At 43.1% G+C, this 13256-nt stretch overlaps 1 protein-coding gene across 15 annotated transcripts in view; it reads right to left on the minus strand.

Moving 5' to 3' along the window:
• The window catches only part of FoxP (forkhead box transcription factor P), a 276092-nt gene extending 264482 nt beyond the window's left edge, over positions 1-11610 (minus strand). For all 15 annotated transcript variants that reach the window (XR_016140756.1, XM_089082889.1, XM_089082887.1 and 12 more), the window contains exon 1: positions 10669-11610. Coding sequence is in view for 12 of the 15 variants with exons in the window: in XM_089082889.1 (XP_088939015.1) it covers positions 10669-10698 (30 nt within the window). In the remaining 3 variants the exon portion in view is untranslated. The remainder of the gene's footprint in view (positions 1-10668) is intronic.
• Positions 11611-13256: the final 1646 nt, after the last annotated feature.

Below are 13256 nucleotides of genomic sequence, written 5' to 3' on the forward strand. Positions count from 1 at the left end.
CTGTATTTTGTGTCATAATGATAATGATAGCGTATATTCTCCATTTTACCAACGTCTGGTTTAATAATGTCACTGTTCAATATGTTAATGTCATGTGTGGCTAAGGCTAAAGCACAACACAAATAGGGTACGATATTGCTTTAGTAATATGTGATATATTAATCGCGTCGTACTTCAGCAGTTATTTTCAGCAGTTTTTTCACATATTAGCCCACACCGATTTTCTGTCATTTAACGCTTTTAAACCTGTTACTTTTGACAGTTAGATACAGGTAATATTTAGAAGCAGATAGTTTTATATTTTATATAGCTTTCATTTCATACAATAAACCTAGTTTAATTAAGTAAATCAAACTTAGTAGATTACCTATATAAAGCTCTCCGATTCGGATGATACATTTAAAACAAAATTTTTTTTTTTTGCCCGATAAACCATTCTTTCGGATAAAAAGTTTCGCGTGCGGTTGACGGCAGTAATAACGCAAGAAACACATTTTGTAATAATGATAAGACCTATAACTATTACCGCTTCGTAATTATACAATACGCGCTCAGCATTTAACAAACGGGTATGTTCAGAGCTGCCGGGACGTTTAACGCGGAGGAACGTTCACTTCGTAACGAATAAAGAGCCACCCCCGGCTTTACCCGGCACGAAATCCTCCGCGTTTCTCTAGGCGTGACTTCGACGAACTTGCGCTATCGTTTCGAATGGGCAAAGTTGGATGGGATGATTATCGTAGGAAAATAAAAAAAAAAAAAAGAGAGAGAGAGAGAGAGAGAGAAAAAGAGAGAGAAAGCACGCGTAGGAAAGGCGGGGAAAAAAAAGCGAAACGATCGGTGTACGACGATAGCGGTGCATTCGTGCAGAAACGATGAAACCGAGCACAGGGGGATGCGGAGGGCCGGGGGGGGGGGGGGGGAGAGGAGGAAGAAGGAGTGGAAGTAAAGGAGGGGGAGAAGGGTGACGATCTCGCGTGTGCAACGACGACACACGTGCACCGCCGACACACACACACACACACACACACACACACACACACACACACACACACACACACACACACACACACACACACACACACACACACACACACACACACACACACACACATGCAGCCCTTTCCCTACACCTCCACGCATGCGAGTGCCTCCCTTTATGTTCCTCATCCTTCACGCGCGAGCTTTCCCTGTTGTGTACGAATCCGCGCGGTAATTGATTCATGATGGAATCGCGAATTCAAACACGGCCGAGCTGCATTTTGATATGCCGTCCGTGCCAGGACACGGCGGCCTGCAGCATCTCTCCATTATGCCAGTGACGTTGCAACGAGGTGCATCGGGAAGCGCGACCAATGCGGAACGAGTGCGTAATGATCGGCTGTTTCAATAGCGGTATCAATACCGACCGATTTTCCTATTCCAATGGAGCCTGAGAAAAGCACGCGGTGATGCGACGAGCGAGGTTGTAACGGTATGCACGCATCACCGTGACAATAATGCAGGTACCAATACCGCGATTTCGGAAAATTGTTACGGAAACTTTTACAAAAAAAAATTTTTTGAAAAACTCTTTGAAAAACAATTAAATGCCCAGATTCACTATTTGTTCGTTATTTGTATGTAATTTGAATATTTTTATCGTACAAAAATTAAATCTATATTTCCTTAAAACCTATATATTTCGGAAATTGCATTTGGTTTCAATATTATAATAAATTTGTATTAATATTCAAATACAATTTATTAAAGAATTTCTCTCTTTCTCTCGAAGTGAAAGATTGAATTTAAGTTAATCTTTTATGTATTAGAGAAGTAGGTTAAAAATCAATCATGTAATAAACTAATTATTCTTATTCACGAGAAAATTAATGTATAATGACACTATGAAACTTTGCTTCTTTTTTAACTCGAAAAAGCTTCTTCTTTCTCTACGATAATACTTTGAAATTTTTTTCCATTATTATCCATTATATTTCCTCCATATTTTTAAAAATATGGATTCATTGTTTATGTTAAACAACTTCTGAAGAATAGGTTTGAGATCGCTAATTCAATTAGAATTTAGAGATTACTTCACAAGATCCGTGCGTTTATTGGCACTTAGGGCGATATAGACCGATTGCAATTGGTATTCGGCGGTGAAAACTGACCTACTCACGTCAGACCAATCCGACCATAAGGCAGGAGATACGGACGGTTATCGCAGTTTATGTTTCGCTGGCACATCGGCCATCCCCTTTACATACGTATCTCCGTGGTAATTGGTACATAACGGGGCAGCGATTTCAGATACAGGTCATTTACATACGGTCCAAAACTCTCTCACCCCTCATGTCTCTCTATTCTACTCCTCATCAAACTTCATTCTTCAAGAACAAGGACGGAATTTTCCAACTACCACTTTAGTGCGAGATATAAAATTTTATCAATTTATATAAAATTAGTTAACCCGCGACACGTCGATGCTTACTCATAAATATTGAAATCATCGTCGTTAATCTCAATTTACCGATTACATTAGACACGTGCATACGTAACGTTACGGTATCCGAATGCCAATTCGCTTAACAATTATATAACAAAAAATTATATTTAGGGTTGACTTTTCATTGGAATTTCGGTTTATTTGAATTATTAACATTAATAAAAATTAACGTTGATAAAATTTTAGTTGCATTACAATCGTTACTGTATAGATCAATAATACAGATGTGATATTAGCATAATATCCTTTCAGCATTGAACACGAATCGGATTGATGTGCGGAGAGTAATGTTGGAAACGTTGCTAATGAAGTTTCCGTGTATTTTCAATTCAAAATGGAATAGAGAGAAGCGTCTTTCGGTGTCCGGTTCTCTTTTCGCTTAGCAAAGAGTCAACCAGCATTCCGTATTTTTGTCGTCGTCGATGCGGCGCGCAAAAAATCGCTCGCAAGTCATTTAATAGCGCTCCTGGCGAATGCGTTCGGCCGCGTCTTCCGATAGTATACCGTTACACGAGATTACGGGTTTCCTTTCAGTAGAAAAGGACGACCGCCCTCGTCATTGTGCTCGGACGAACGAAAACGCGAAATCGCGACGTACAAAGCGCGTTTCACGTTCCCTGCGGGACGCTGGGAAAAGGGTTGCCGACTTTGTCGGCGGGGCGATCCGAGCGGGCAGCAGCCGGGGTTGGACTTAAAAAAAAAGCCGATCATTATCCACTCGGTTCTGCATTGGTCGCGCTTCCTGATGCATCTCGTTTGCAATGCGCCCGTGCCATAATAGAGATCCCGGTTGGACATTGGAAGCGGGCGGCATATTAAAACCCTCCATGTTGTGTGTGTGTGTGTGTGTGTGTGTGTGTGTGTGTGTGTGTGTGTGTGTGTGTGTGTGTGTGTGTGTCTTCGCGTATATATACACGATGTGCGTGTATGTATATTAGTGGTCCCATCGTATATCAATTATTACGTAGTTTGTACACAAAGAGAGGACAGAAGATATCCGAACGAAACGTGAACCATCGGCGATATTTCGCATCCTTTGTTTTAAACGTCCGTTCGATCTGTCACGACTGAGTCACGGCTAGTCTCTTCTCTTCAATCAACCATCTCAAAAAATAATACAATTTTATCGCCAACGAAATAACAATATTGAAAAATATTTATATAATTCATAAAGCGGAGATGTACGTCAATTAATTGAGACGAGTGCCTCCTCGTGCGAGCTTCAATTAATTAGACGTAAGGAGAATGCCGCGGGATTGATAATCCCAAGACATACACGGGAATATCGCTCGACCCGCGTGGAATCGAAGCGGAATCTCTCGACTCGGCCATTAGTGTCGTTGTCGAGCGGCCATAACAGTCTGTAACCTGTCACAATGAAGATTCGACCAACGGCTAGATACATCAGTTATTGACGTCACCATCGTCAAACGCGTAGCGGTGCACGGGTTTGCGTGGACGGGTGTCTGTTTAACGCTAATCGCGGCGAAGAGACGAGCGCAGAACCATTATCGTGTTATAACGAGTCGCCGTACAAACTGCCGGTGCATCAGAATCACGGGATGATAATTTAATGTAACGACGCGAGTTAGTGCGCCGATCTCTCGCAAATGAGCCGGCCGTGTTGAGCGCGCACACGGGAACAGCTAGAGGGCACATTTGACACGGCTCCGTCATGGATCGACGAATCATCGTCGATGCCTGACAACATAACGGCCCGCCATTTCATTGTTATTATGTTTTTAACGCTGCATTAGATACGCGATATTTCGAATGGGCCGAAACTACCCCGGCAACGGGTTTGCACACGGCGCGAACGCGTGTTGACGGGAGGACGATACGATGTAATAAGTGCACCGAACACCACGTCACTATAATGTATTCGTAGTAGAATACTTCGTATTCGTAGTAGAATTCACAAAGCAACTATATATACATATATTTATTTATTTATTTATTTATTTACTTTTTTTTTTGCTTACGTCGCACGGCACACTTTCTTCGAATTTTATGATCGGTTAACGATTGAAGCTCATGTGCCATCTTCTAAGCCAGCATCGATACCGGATATTCAATTGCGTGATAATTTAAATTATTAATCTAATTAATCGATATTCACGCAGGATTCTCATCGAACAATCCGGTCTATAACGCATCGCTAAAATACGGTCAGTCGCGAGAGAGCGAATGTCGCGCTGGGTAGGCGGACATTCGCGAAATTGTCGCTGCGACGAAGAGAGAGAGAGAGAGAGAGAGAGAGAGAGAGAGAGAGAGAGGGGGGGGCCATTATCGCGGCATATGACGAGTCCAAGTACAAACCGGCGGCGCATCACAATCGCGGCGGATGGATAATCTAATGTAACGACGCGCGTTAGTGCGCCAATCGCAAATGAACGGCCCGGCGTTTTCCGTGTTAACGCGCCCGCGAGAACGGCCGCGGGATATATTTGACACGGGACAGTCACGGATCGGCAAATCATCGAATCATCGGCGGTACGCGACAACGTAACAAGTCAACAGCCGGGCCGTTATGTATATTGACGTATACTTGCCGCGGTTGCGGCATGGATGTCTGTTTCTATTGACAAATACCCGTCGCGGGGGCGATGATGCATTGCCGTACACGCGCCGCCGGAATGACATGGAATGCATATTATCGCGACAAAATGAACCGGGTTGTAGGAATTCGGCCGATTCGCATCGACGATGCCAATTTTGCGAATAGCCACAACATATTTCCATCCACCCTCCCTCGCGTATCGCGTATATTCCATAGATATGTAAAAAGGGTATTACGTATCCGCCCTCTCGGACGTTAAAATAAAAGAAACGGTTAAGATGTAAAAGTTTTGTCGGACTACTTTGTGTATCTCTCCGTCGAGAAAGTGACCGACGATGCTTCTGTGTACTGTTTGTAACATATTCCGTTCGGCAAAAGCTTCTATTCAATCTGCGTCAAAAGCTTCAAGTAAAATCGCAGGATAATCGGGCATAAACACGATAAACCTTCATGAACGTTGCAATTTTGTCTTTAGGATGATTCCTCGGTCTGGCTTACCGATTATGTGTATTATAGTCGAGGTAGCACGCTATGATTAAGATCTTCGGGGTGAAAACAACGGACCTGCTGCGCGGCGTTAAAAAGGGAGCAGTAAGGTGTGGTAGGTCCGGAAACAGTGGTCACGACATAGAATGTGTAACGATGAATATCTCATGCTAACATTGTACCTACTAACAGATACGGACCTTTTTTTCTCTTTCAGTTTTTACAGCTAAAAATTAAATTGTAAAATCCTAGGTTATAAAAAAATGTTTGCCTCTCTAACTTGACTTTAATGCTCAAAAATAATTATCGCCGATTAAAATAATACGCGTGTAATAAAAATATGAAAAGAATATGATGTCGAAAATAAATTTGATCGTATATCTAATGTATACAATCGTTTAGAAAAAGTCTCAGCGCGATGCAACTTCGTTATCAGCGCTGTTGTTCGGCGAGAAGGGTGCGAGGGTGCTGTCAAAAGAGAAATTAAAAGAGAAGGGACACGAGGTGGAATATCAACGGGGCTGAAGTGGTGGCGGAGTGGTCGCGAGAACTGGCGGAAGCGGCGGAGAAACAGTCACGATACACGGCGTACAACAATGGAACCAATATCTGTTGTAGGAAGGTGGCATTCGTAATAGCCTGCACACTCCACGCGCGGGAAACAAATGTCGTGTCTATGCGTGACGAGCCTTATTGCGGCATGAGGGGGAGGCGCGCGTTTGCAAGCTGCGTGTTTATTGCCCGACCTGCTAATAATAACAGGTTATTATTCATTACTCCGGCATCGAACACACGAACGTTGCGTTCACCTGCGCCTCGCTGCGATTCATTTTTCAGTCTCTCGATGCGGAGCAACGAGGTCTTCAACAACGCGCGTTGAAATGCAAATATTACTTTTAAAAAATTATTAACGAGCTACTCGAGCAATTAATATCATGGCGACATTAAAAAAAATTATGATATAACAGGATCGAAGGACAATGCCTAATATCGCGTGACAATGTCTAATATTTATATTGTCGAATATATATATATATATATGAGAAAAATAATGTCACGGTGCATTTGAAAAGAATATTGAATTGTATGAATTCTAAGTAGAAAATTAATTCGTTCACATCGATTCCCTGCACGCGGAACATTGTTACCACCATTCGCCATATATAAATTAATTGAACTATACGTCTTTGTGATGCGTCGGAGAAGCCAGAACGCGAGCTCGCCTGCGAATAGCTATGTGAATATCTCCATCAGCCTTGCACCGTCACGTCTAAAGCGCATCGTCGTCGTATTTCCGCGAGATCGACGTCGAGACGAAGGGGGAAAAATAGAGGGGGGGAGAGAGAGAGAGAGAGAGAGAGAGAGAGAGAGAGAGAGAGAGAGAGAGAGAGAGAAACGTCGAGGCTCGCGTCGCAAGGCCCGGGACATGAATAAGCCAACGGGCAAAGGTGTGGTTCCCAGGCGTCCGCGGTAGGAAATCGCTCACTGGGGAAGAAAGATGGAGAACAGAAGCCAGGAGCGAACCAAGACGTGATTAATATAAAAGTGGGCGGAGCCTGGTCTGGCCGGAAGTGGCCGAAGAGGGATGCTGTGCCGTGCCAAGCAAGCGCGAAAACGGGGGGGCTATGCCGCCGCAGCTGTGCTGGCTCTCGCTGCACTCCGTGTTCGTGTATATGCATCGTGAATGTGTGCAACCGCGCGTACTCGGCACGTACGTCTGAACCGGCGGCGGAGGAGGTGAGAAAATGGGCGAAGCCAAGGTGGCGGGGATGATGCGAAATATATATCACGATTGACGCGTACACCACCCTCTTCTCCCGTGGTCGGCCTGGTCGTCCCGACGCGACCATGAAGAAGGCGTGACACCCAGGCCGGGTGTCATCAGCCGGGAAGAACCACGCTCTCAATTCTCCAAGACGCCGATGTCGCGCACAAAACACTACCCACGACACAGAATCGATCAACTAGCTGCGCGACGAACGGAGAAGACGCTGCAATCTTCGTGGTTCATCCGTCGGACGCAAGCCTCGGCCGAACTACCGTCTGTCTCCACTCCGTGTCTCCCGATGCTCGCCAAGCTGATCTTTGAATTTTGAAGAAATCGACGATCAGCCCAAAGGAGAGTCGGACAACCAGATGGCCGCGCCGGACGACCCTCGTCGGTAGAGGGTGACAAAGAGCGGGATGGTTCGGCTGATTGGCGAATATAGGATCGAAGAGATCCGGGGGGGCATACCGAGCTTTCGGAGACGCGGGGTATAAGGGTTGACGCGCGGGGGTGGCCAACCCCACCTACTTCTTTAACGCCCCCAAGCAGGGTAGGACCGCCTCCGTCTCTGGTGTTCCACCTACTACACCACCCGGGACTTCTACAGTCTCGTAGACGAGCCACCCACACAAAGCCGCAACCGAGAGTACCCGACTATCTCTATCGGCTATACACTTCTAAAAAAAAAATCACCCCTATTTCCAGGTAACATGGAGCGTTCCTCGATTGAAGCGTAACTGTCATCATCCTCCGTCTCACGCTTTCGATTGCGCGACGATGTCATCTCTGATGTTTTGTTCGAAGGAGTGAAAGGACTCCATCGTTAAAGGAACATCGTCAGTGTAAATTCAAGTTTATTTTGCAAATACTTAATAATTTTCATAAAAGTGGCAGCGACAATGATTGACAACGGTACATTACAATTGCACCGATAGAAAGCGTATTAAACCAAACGAATTATTTATATATAGGATTTTGTATAAAAAATAAAAAGAGTGATGTTGCTACTTCAATGTATTGTAGTTGAAAAATTTGTATTTAAAAAACAATGTAGTGAAAATATAATACCGTTTCCCACGTTTCGAAAAACTAACCTTGCATCTAAAATGATAAACTTTCATTAACTAACTTTTGAAATTCAAAACTTTATATTCATATTTTTAGAAGTAATTTCTAAAATCGAATTTGAAGGCTATTAATTTCAGCAATAATCTTGAAAATGGAAGCAACGTATCTCTTGCTGAAAATATATTTCAACTCTATGTGATGTGTAATTCTCAGACGTTGATTTTAATGCGCGTTTTGTCTAGACAAGCGTTCTAAATATTGTTGCTAATTTTACACGTCAATATTACTAAGTTTGCTAATATCGCTCGAAAACGGATTTAACCAAGGTAACAAACGATGATCGTTACTTGAATGTAGTCAACATTTCAAAGTGGCTCGAGCATAATTCACAACAATGAGTAATGATCACTGATCTCTCCATTTGATCACTTTGTTTGAAGTTACTCGCGTGATAACAAAACCTGGTGAACGCTATGCAGGCCTTGCGTGACAGACGATGAAACACGAAATAGGAATTTTTGTCAGGTTGTCAGAAACGTTTCGAAACAAGTCGTTGGACTTCCTCAGCCAATGGCACGATGATTCATACGATATTAGATTACTCCGAGACTCCAGGCAGCTTCAAAGGCGGCGCACCTCTGCCAAGATTATTTTAGGAAAAATGTGCTTTATACCAAGCAAAGATTTCTGTACCGAGGCAGGTACGTATTTAGTAACCCGAACGTAGTTAATCTTAGGCCGGTATAGTGAGATTTATTTGACCAACCATTCCGGTTGTCCGGCGCACCTATTTGTCTTGTCACGATCGTTAAAGTGTCATTTCCACGAATATCACTCCGGCCGGTGGAGTGCAGGATCAATCAGGAAATCTCTGAGCGAAAGAACAATTTGTCTGCATTATGAGAACGTCGCATTTAATTTGTTTAACATTACGAGAAAGATACGTTAAATCATTTCATCTTGGCAACTCTTCCTGCAACGATAACGCGATAACCTTTTTAGCAACAACATTGCTTATTGCGAAAGGGCTAAAGATGTCATAAAGATGTAATAAATAATGTTTATGTGCAAATCCTCGGTCGGGAGAATCGTGGATTGAATAAGTATCGTTTTTCGCGCGTTTCTTGCGCTAATGATCGATCGACAGTTCGAAATTTGTACCGTGCCATAATCTCCATTTATGTCCTTTCTATTTCCATCACGACCTAAATTCGATTAAAGTAAATCGCACGAAATATTCGCCGATCTCGCACACCGTCCGCACTCTTACGTTTCTATTTAATCTCGATGTCCATATTTACAACGTAATTTATAAGATTAATAGTGACGAAATCGTACCACGCGCTGGATATTCTAAGCTTAGTGACAGTTTTAAACTTTAAAATACACAGACGCAGCGTAAATCCTAAAATGTACAGAAGCATAAAAATATAGCTGTCTATCAAACATGTAACGATAGCCATTCTAAAATTTAAATTAGCATTATTACGACAAGAAGTCATGTTCTACGTCAACAATCGCATAAAAAAACATGGAAAAAGAGAAGAATTCAAACAAATTTTTAAATTATACATTTACATTCATTTATCAAAGTATGAAAGAGAGAGAGAGAGAGAGAGAGAGAGAGAGAGAAAGAGACAGTATAATTTAGGATCTAAAACATAATAATGATAAAAAAAACCAAAAGATACATAAACATTAAGAATTCAAAATGAAAAACTGTCTTTCAGTTTAATAAAAAAAAAATCTCTATATTCAGATAAATTATTAAATTTTATGTTTCAGAATATAAATTAATAAATAATTTGCGACATAGATACGGATAAACAAAAGCTCCACGCAATCGAAATTTTAAGTCAGCGAAGAGTCGATAGCTAAACCGCAAACAAAAGCGCGCGTTAAATGAGAGAAGCGTTTAAAAGGAGTACCAAATTCCAGCAGCGGCGTGCAGCGAAGGGGAGCGCCGGTGGCACGTGGCTGTCACCAGTGTCAGTAGCGCGATGCAAAGAGCGTCAGAAATGTGCGGAGTTGGTAATAAAAAATGAGACAACTAGCGAAACGGACAAACGATTGAATGGAGAATGAAAAAGAGAGAGAGAGAGACAGCAAAGTAAATAAAACGCGAAAGAGAGAGAGAGAGAGAGAGAGAGAGAGAGAGACAAAGAGAGAAAAACAGAGGATATTTATGTGACCTAGGTGCATTATATGAATGAGCGTTCACGCAGACAGGCAATTCAATCAGACATCGGATGACAGGCAGTGCACTGGAGAAGTGTTGCAGGGGGTGAATAAGGCTACCTGGACGGGTCTCCAGCGTGGTTCCAGCATGTCCCGCTTCCTCCTCGTCGATTCACTCGTGGCCGTCGGTTCCTCCGTCCTTCTTTATGTGATAAGATTGACAGAAAAAAAAAACGGAAAGAAGACACGAGACTCCTTCGGGCTCTCTTTGGTAACTTCCTCTATCCGTCGGGATGCAGGTCCTTGTGCTTTCTGTTTCTTTTCGCCTCTACCCTCTCTTCTCCCGCCCGCCCCCTTTCGGTTTCTGGCTCTCTGTCACCTCTACCCCTTTTCCGCCTTTCTCCACCCTCTACGTCTATGTTTATTTCTCTCTCTTTCCTTCTCTCTCTCTCTTTTGGTTTTTCTCTCTTTCTGCCCTTCGCCCTCTTTGTCTTCCTCTCACCCTTCTCGACTTCGACACGCTTGTTACCTATTTACCTAACTGTCTACCTATCTATCTGTCTTTCTCTCGAAGCACCGCGTGCCGCGCGCGCCACGTGCACCGCCGCGATGTTAAACAACGATGCCGGATCGGACGCCGCCGTTGCCCCGATGAAAGAAGGCAACCGATTCCCGAAGACGCCAACGGCGACGCCACTCTTTCTCTCCCTCTCTCTTTCTCTCCCTCCCTCTTTCTCCTTCTTTCTCTCTCTTTCTCCCTTTCTCTTTCTGTCTCTCTCTCTCTCTCTCTCTCTCTCTCTCTCTCTCTCTCTCTCCGGGGATGAATGCCGGAGGGGGGTGGCGGCGGGCGACCGCGGAGGACGCCCTCTCTCTCGCAACCTGGGGCAACGTTCCCTCGCCGTCGTGGAGACAGGCAAAACGTGCGCCGAACGTAGCGGTGCGGGGTTGCGTGTGCTGGTTTGAAGAAAAGGGGGTATAACCGCGCGCCGGTGGCTGCCGTCGCGACTGTGCGACGCTCGGCACCGCTTAGCCGCGAAACCCTCCGGCCGTGGCGAGCACGCGGCTACTGAGTCGGCGCATTGCGAGGACCATCGCGGTGTCTCGCTCCCGTCGATGTCGCGCAGCGGCCGTGGCGATGTCTCCCTCCGTTTGATGGTCTCCTCCTCTTTGTCGCACCAGCGCCCGGTGTCCTCCTCGCGCGCGTTATCGCGGCACTCTCGCGGGGTGATCTTCCATCTCCGTCCAGACGATCCTCTCTCTTTCGCACCGCGCGGCTGGCGTGGGTGTTTCTCGGTTCCCCGGAGAGAGGCAGTCCCGTCGGTTGCGCCGCGACGCACTTCGCGGGGATCGTCGCCCGGCGTGCTGACCCATGCTCTGTTTTCCAATTTCTATCACACTTGATTTCTCCCCCTCGATACAATTTTTTTTTGGGTCTGTTTCTTGATTTTTGATAAGAAATTTTACGTTTGGTAGTGTCAGAGAAAAATTATTTCTGTAATCGCGCGCGCACGCGCGCGCGCGCGATGAATTAATTTTAAAGAAAATATTCAATTCAACACCAAAATTTAATTGTTTATTAAACGTTTATTCTCCTCTCTCGTAAAATAACCTCGTTAATTCTATATATTTAACTCCAATGTAATGATTTTATTTCTTATACAATTTTTTTTATATTTTTGTAGCTCACATTATTTATTTTAATCTCTAAATAGGTTTATTATTAATTACGTAATCCAAAATATCCAAAGTAAATGTGAATGTATTATTTTAGCTAGTAAAAAGTTATGATATCTTAAAATATCACATAGCGATATATTTTAAAAAAAGAATCGTGTATATTTGTTCCATTGCAAAAAAAGAGAAATGTGTTCGTAAACAAATTTTAATTCAGTATAGCAGTTATAAACTTGGCACGTATTTTCATCATACACTGCACGTTAAAACACGCTACATCCAGGAGATCGACCAAGTTCCATCATCATAAACGAATCTCTGACATCATGCATAGAAGGAGTATAGATGTCCATGTAGTTATTGTTATCGATTCGACCTACTCCTAAGACCAGACTAAAGCCGACCTGTTCTGATGTATTCATCATGTTGAGCATAATTTCCTATTCTCCTGCTTGAAGCGCTCTCGAATAGCTTCGACGCGTCCGTCCCTTATTCGTAACATAGTCAAATATTAATTGACATCATCCTAATGTCGCTCGGTCCTTGCTATCCAAGATGTGCAATTGCTAAAATATTAAAGCTCTTGCAATTTGCTTGACACGGTTTCGTAGAACGCAAGTGATTTATCTTGTTTACTTATCATGAAATTTAAACTATTAAATATCACTATATTATTTATAGATGCGCGATTAATTATATAAGATACCTAGAAAAGTAAACATAACTTATTATATATCCTTTTTTATATTTACTTTCCATTATTCTGTTTTTGCAAATCTAGATCTATATATAATTATTGTCAAATCAGTTACATTTATATTCGTGTTCATGATCGTTTTCAGGAGAGAGGGGAGTTGAGGGTTTAAACCCCCAAAATTAAAAAAGAAATTAAAGTGAAGTTAAAATTATGATTTACAAAATAATATCTTTCTCATTCAAAATCAGGAACGAGGAAATATTCTAAGTTTTAAGATATCTAAAAAAGCAATTCATTGCAAAAAATTGTTATTTATGTATTAACAGACTAACTGATA

The sequence above is a fragment of the Pogonomyrmex barbatus genome, unplaced genomic scaffold (genome assembly GCF_055798465.1).
Source record: "Pogonomyrmex barbatus isolate J1 unplaced genomic scaffold, ASM5579846v1 scaffold6, whole genome shotgun sequence".
Classification (NCBI taxonomy): Eukaryota; Metazoa; Arthropoda; class Insecta; order Hymenoptera; family Formicidae; genus Pogonomyrmex; species Pogonomyrmex barbatus.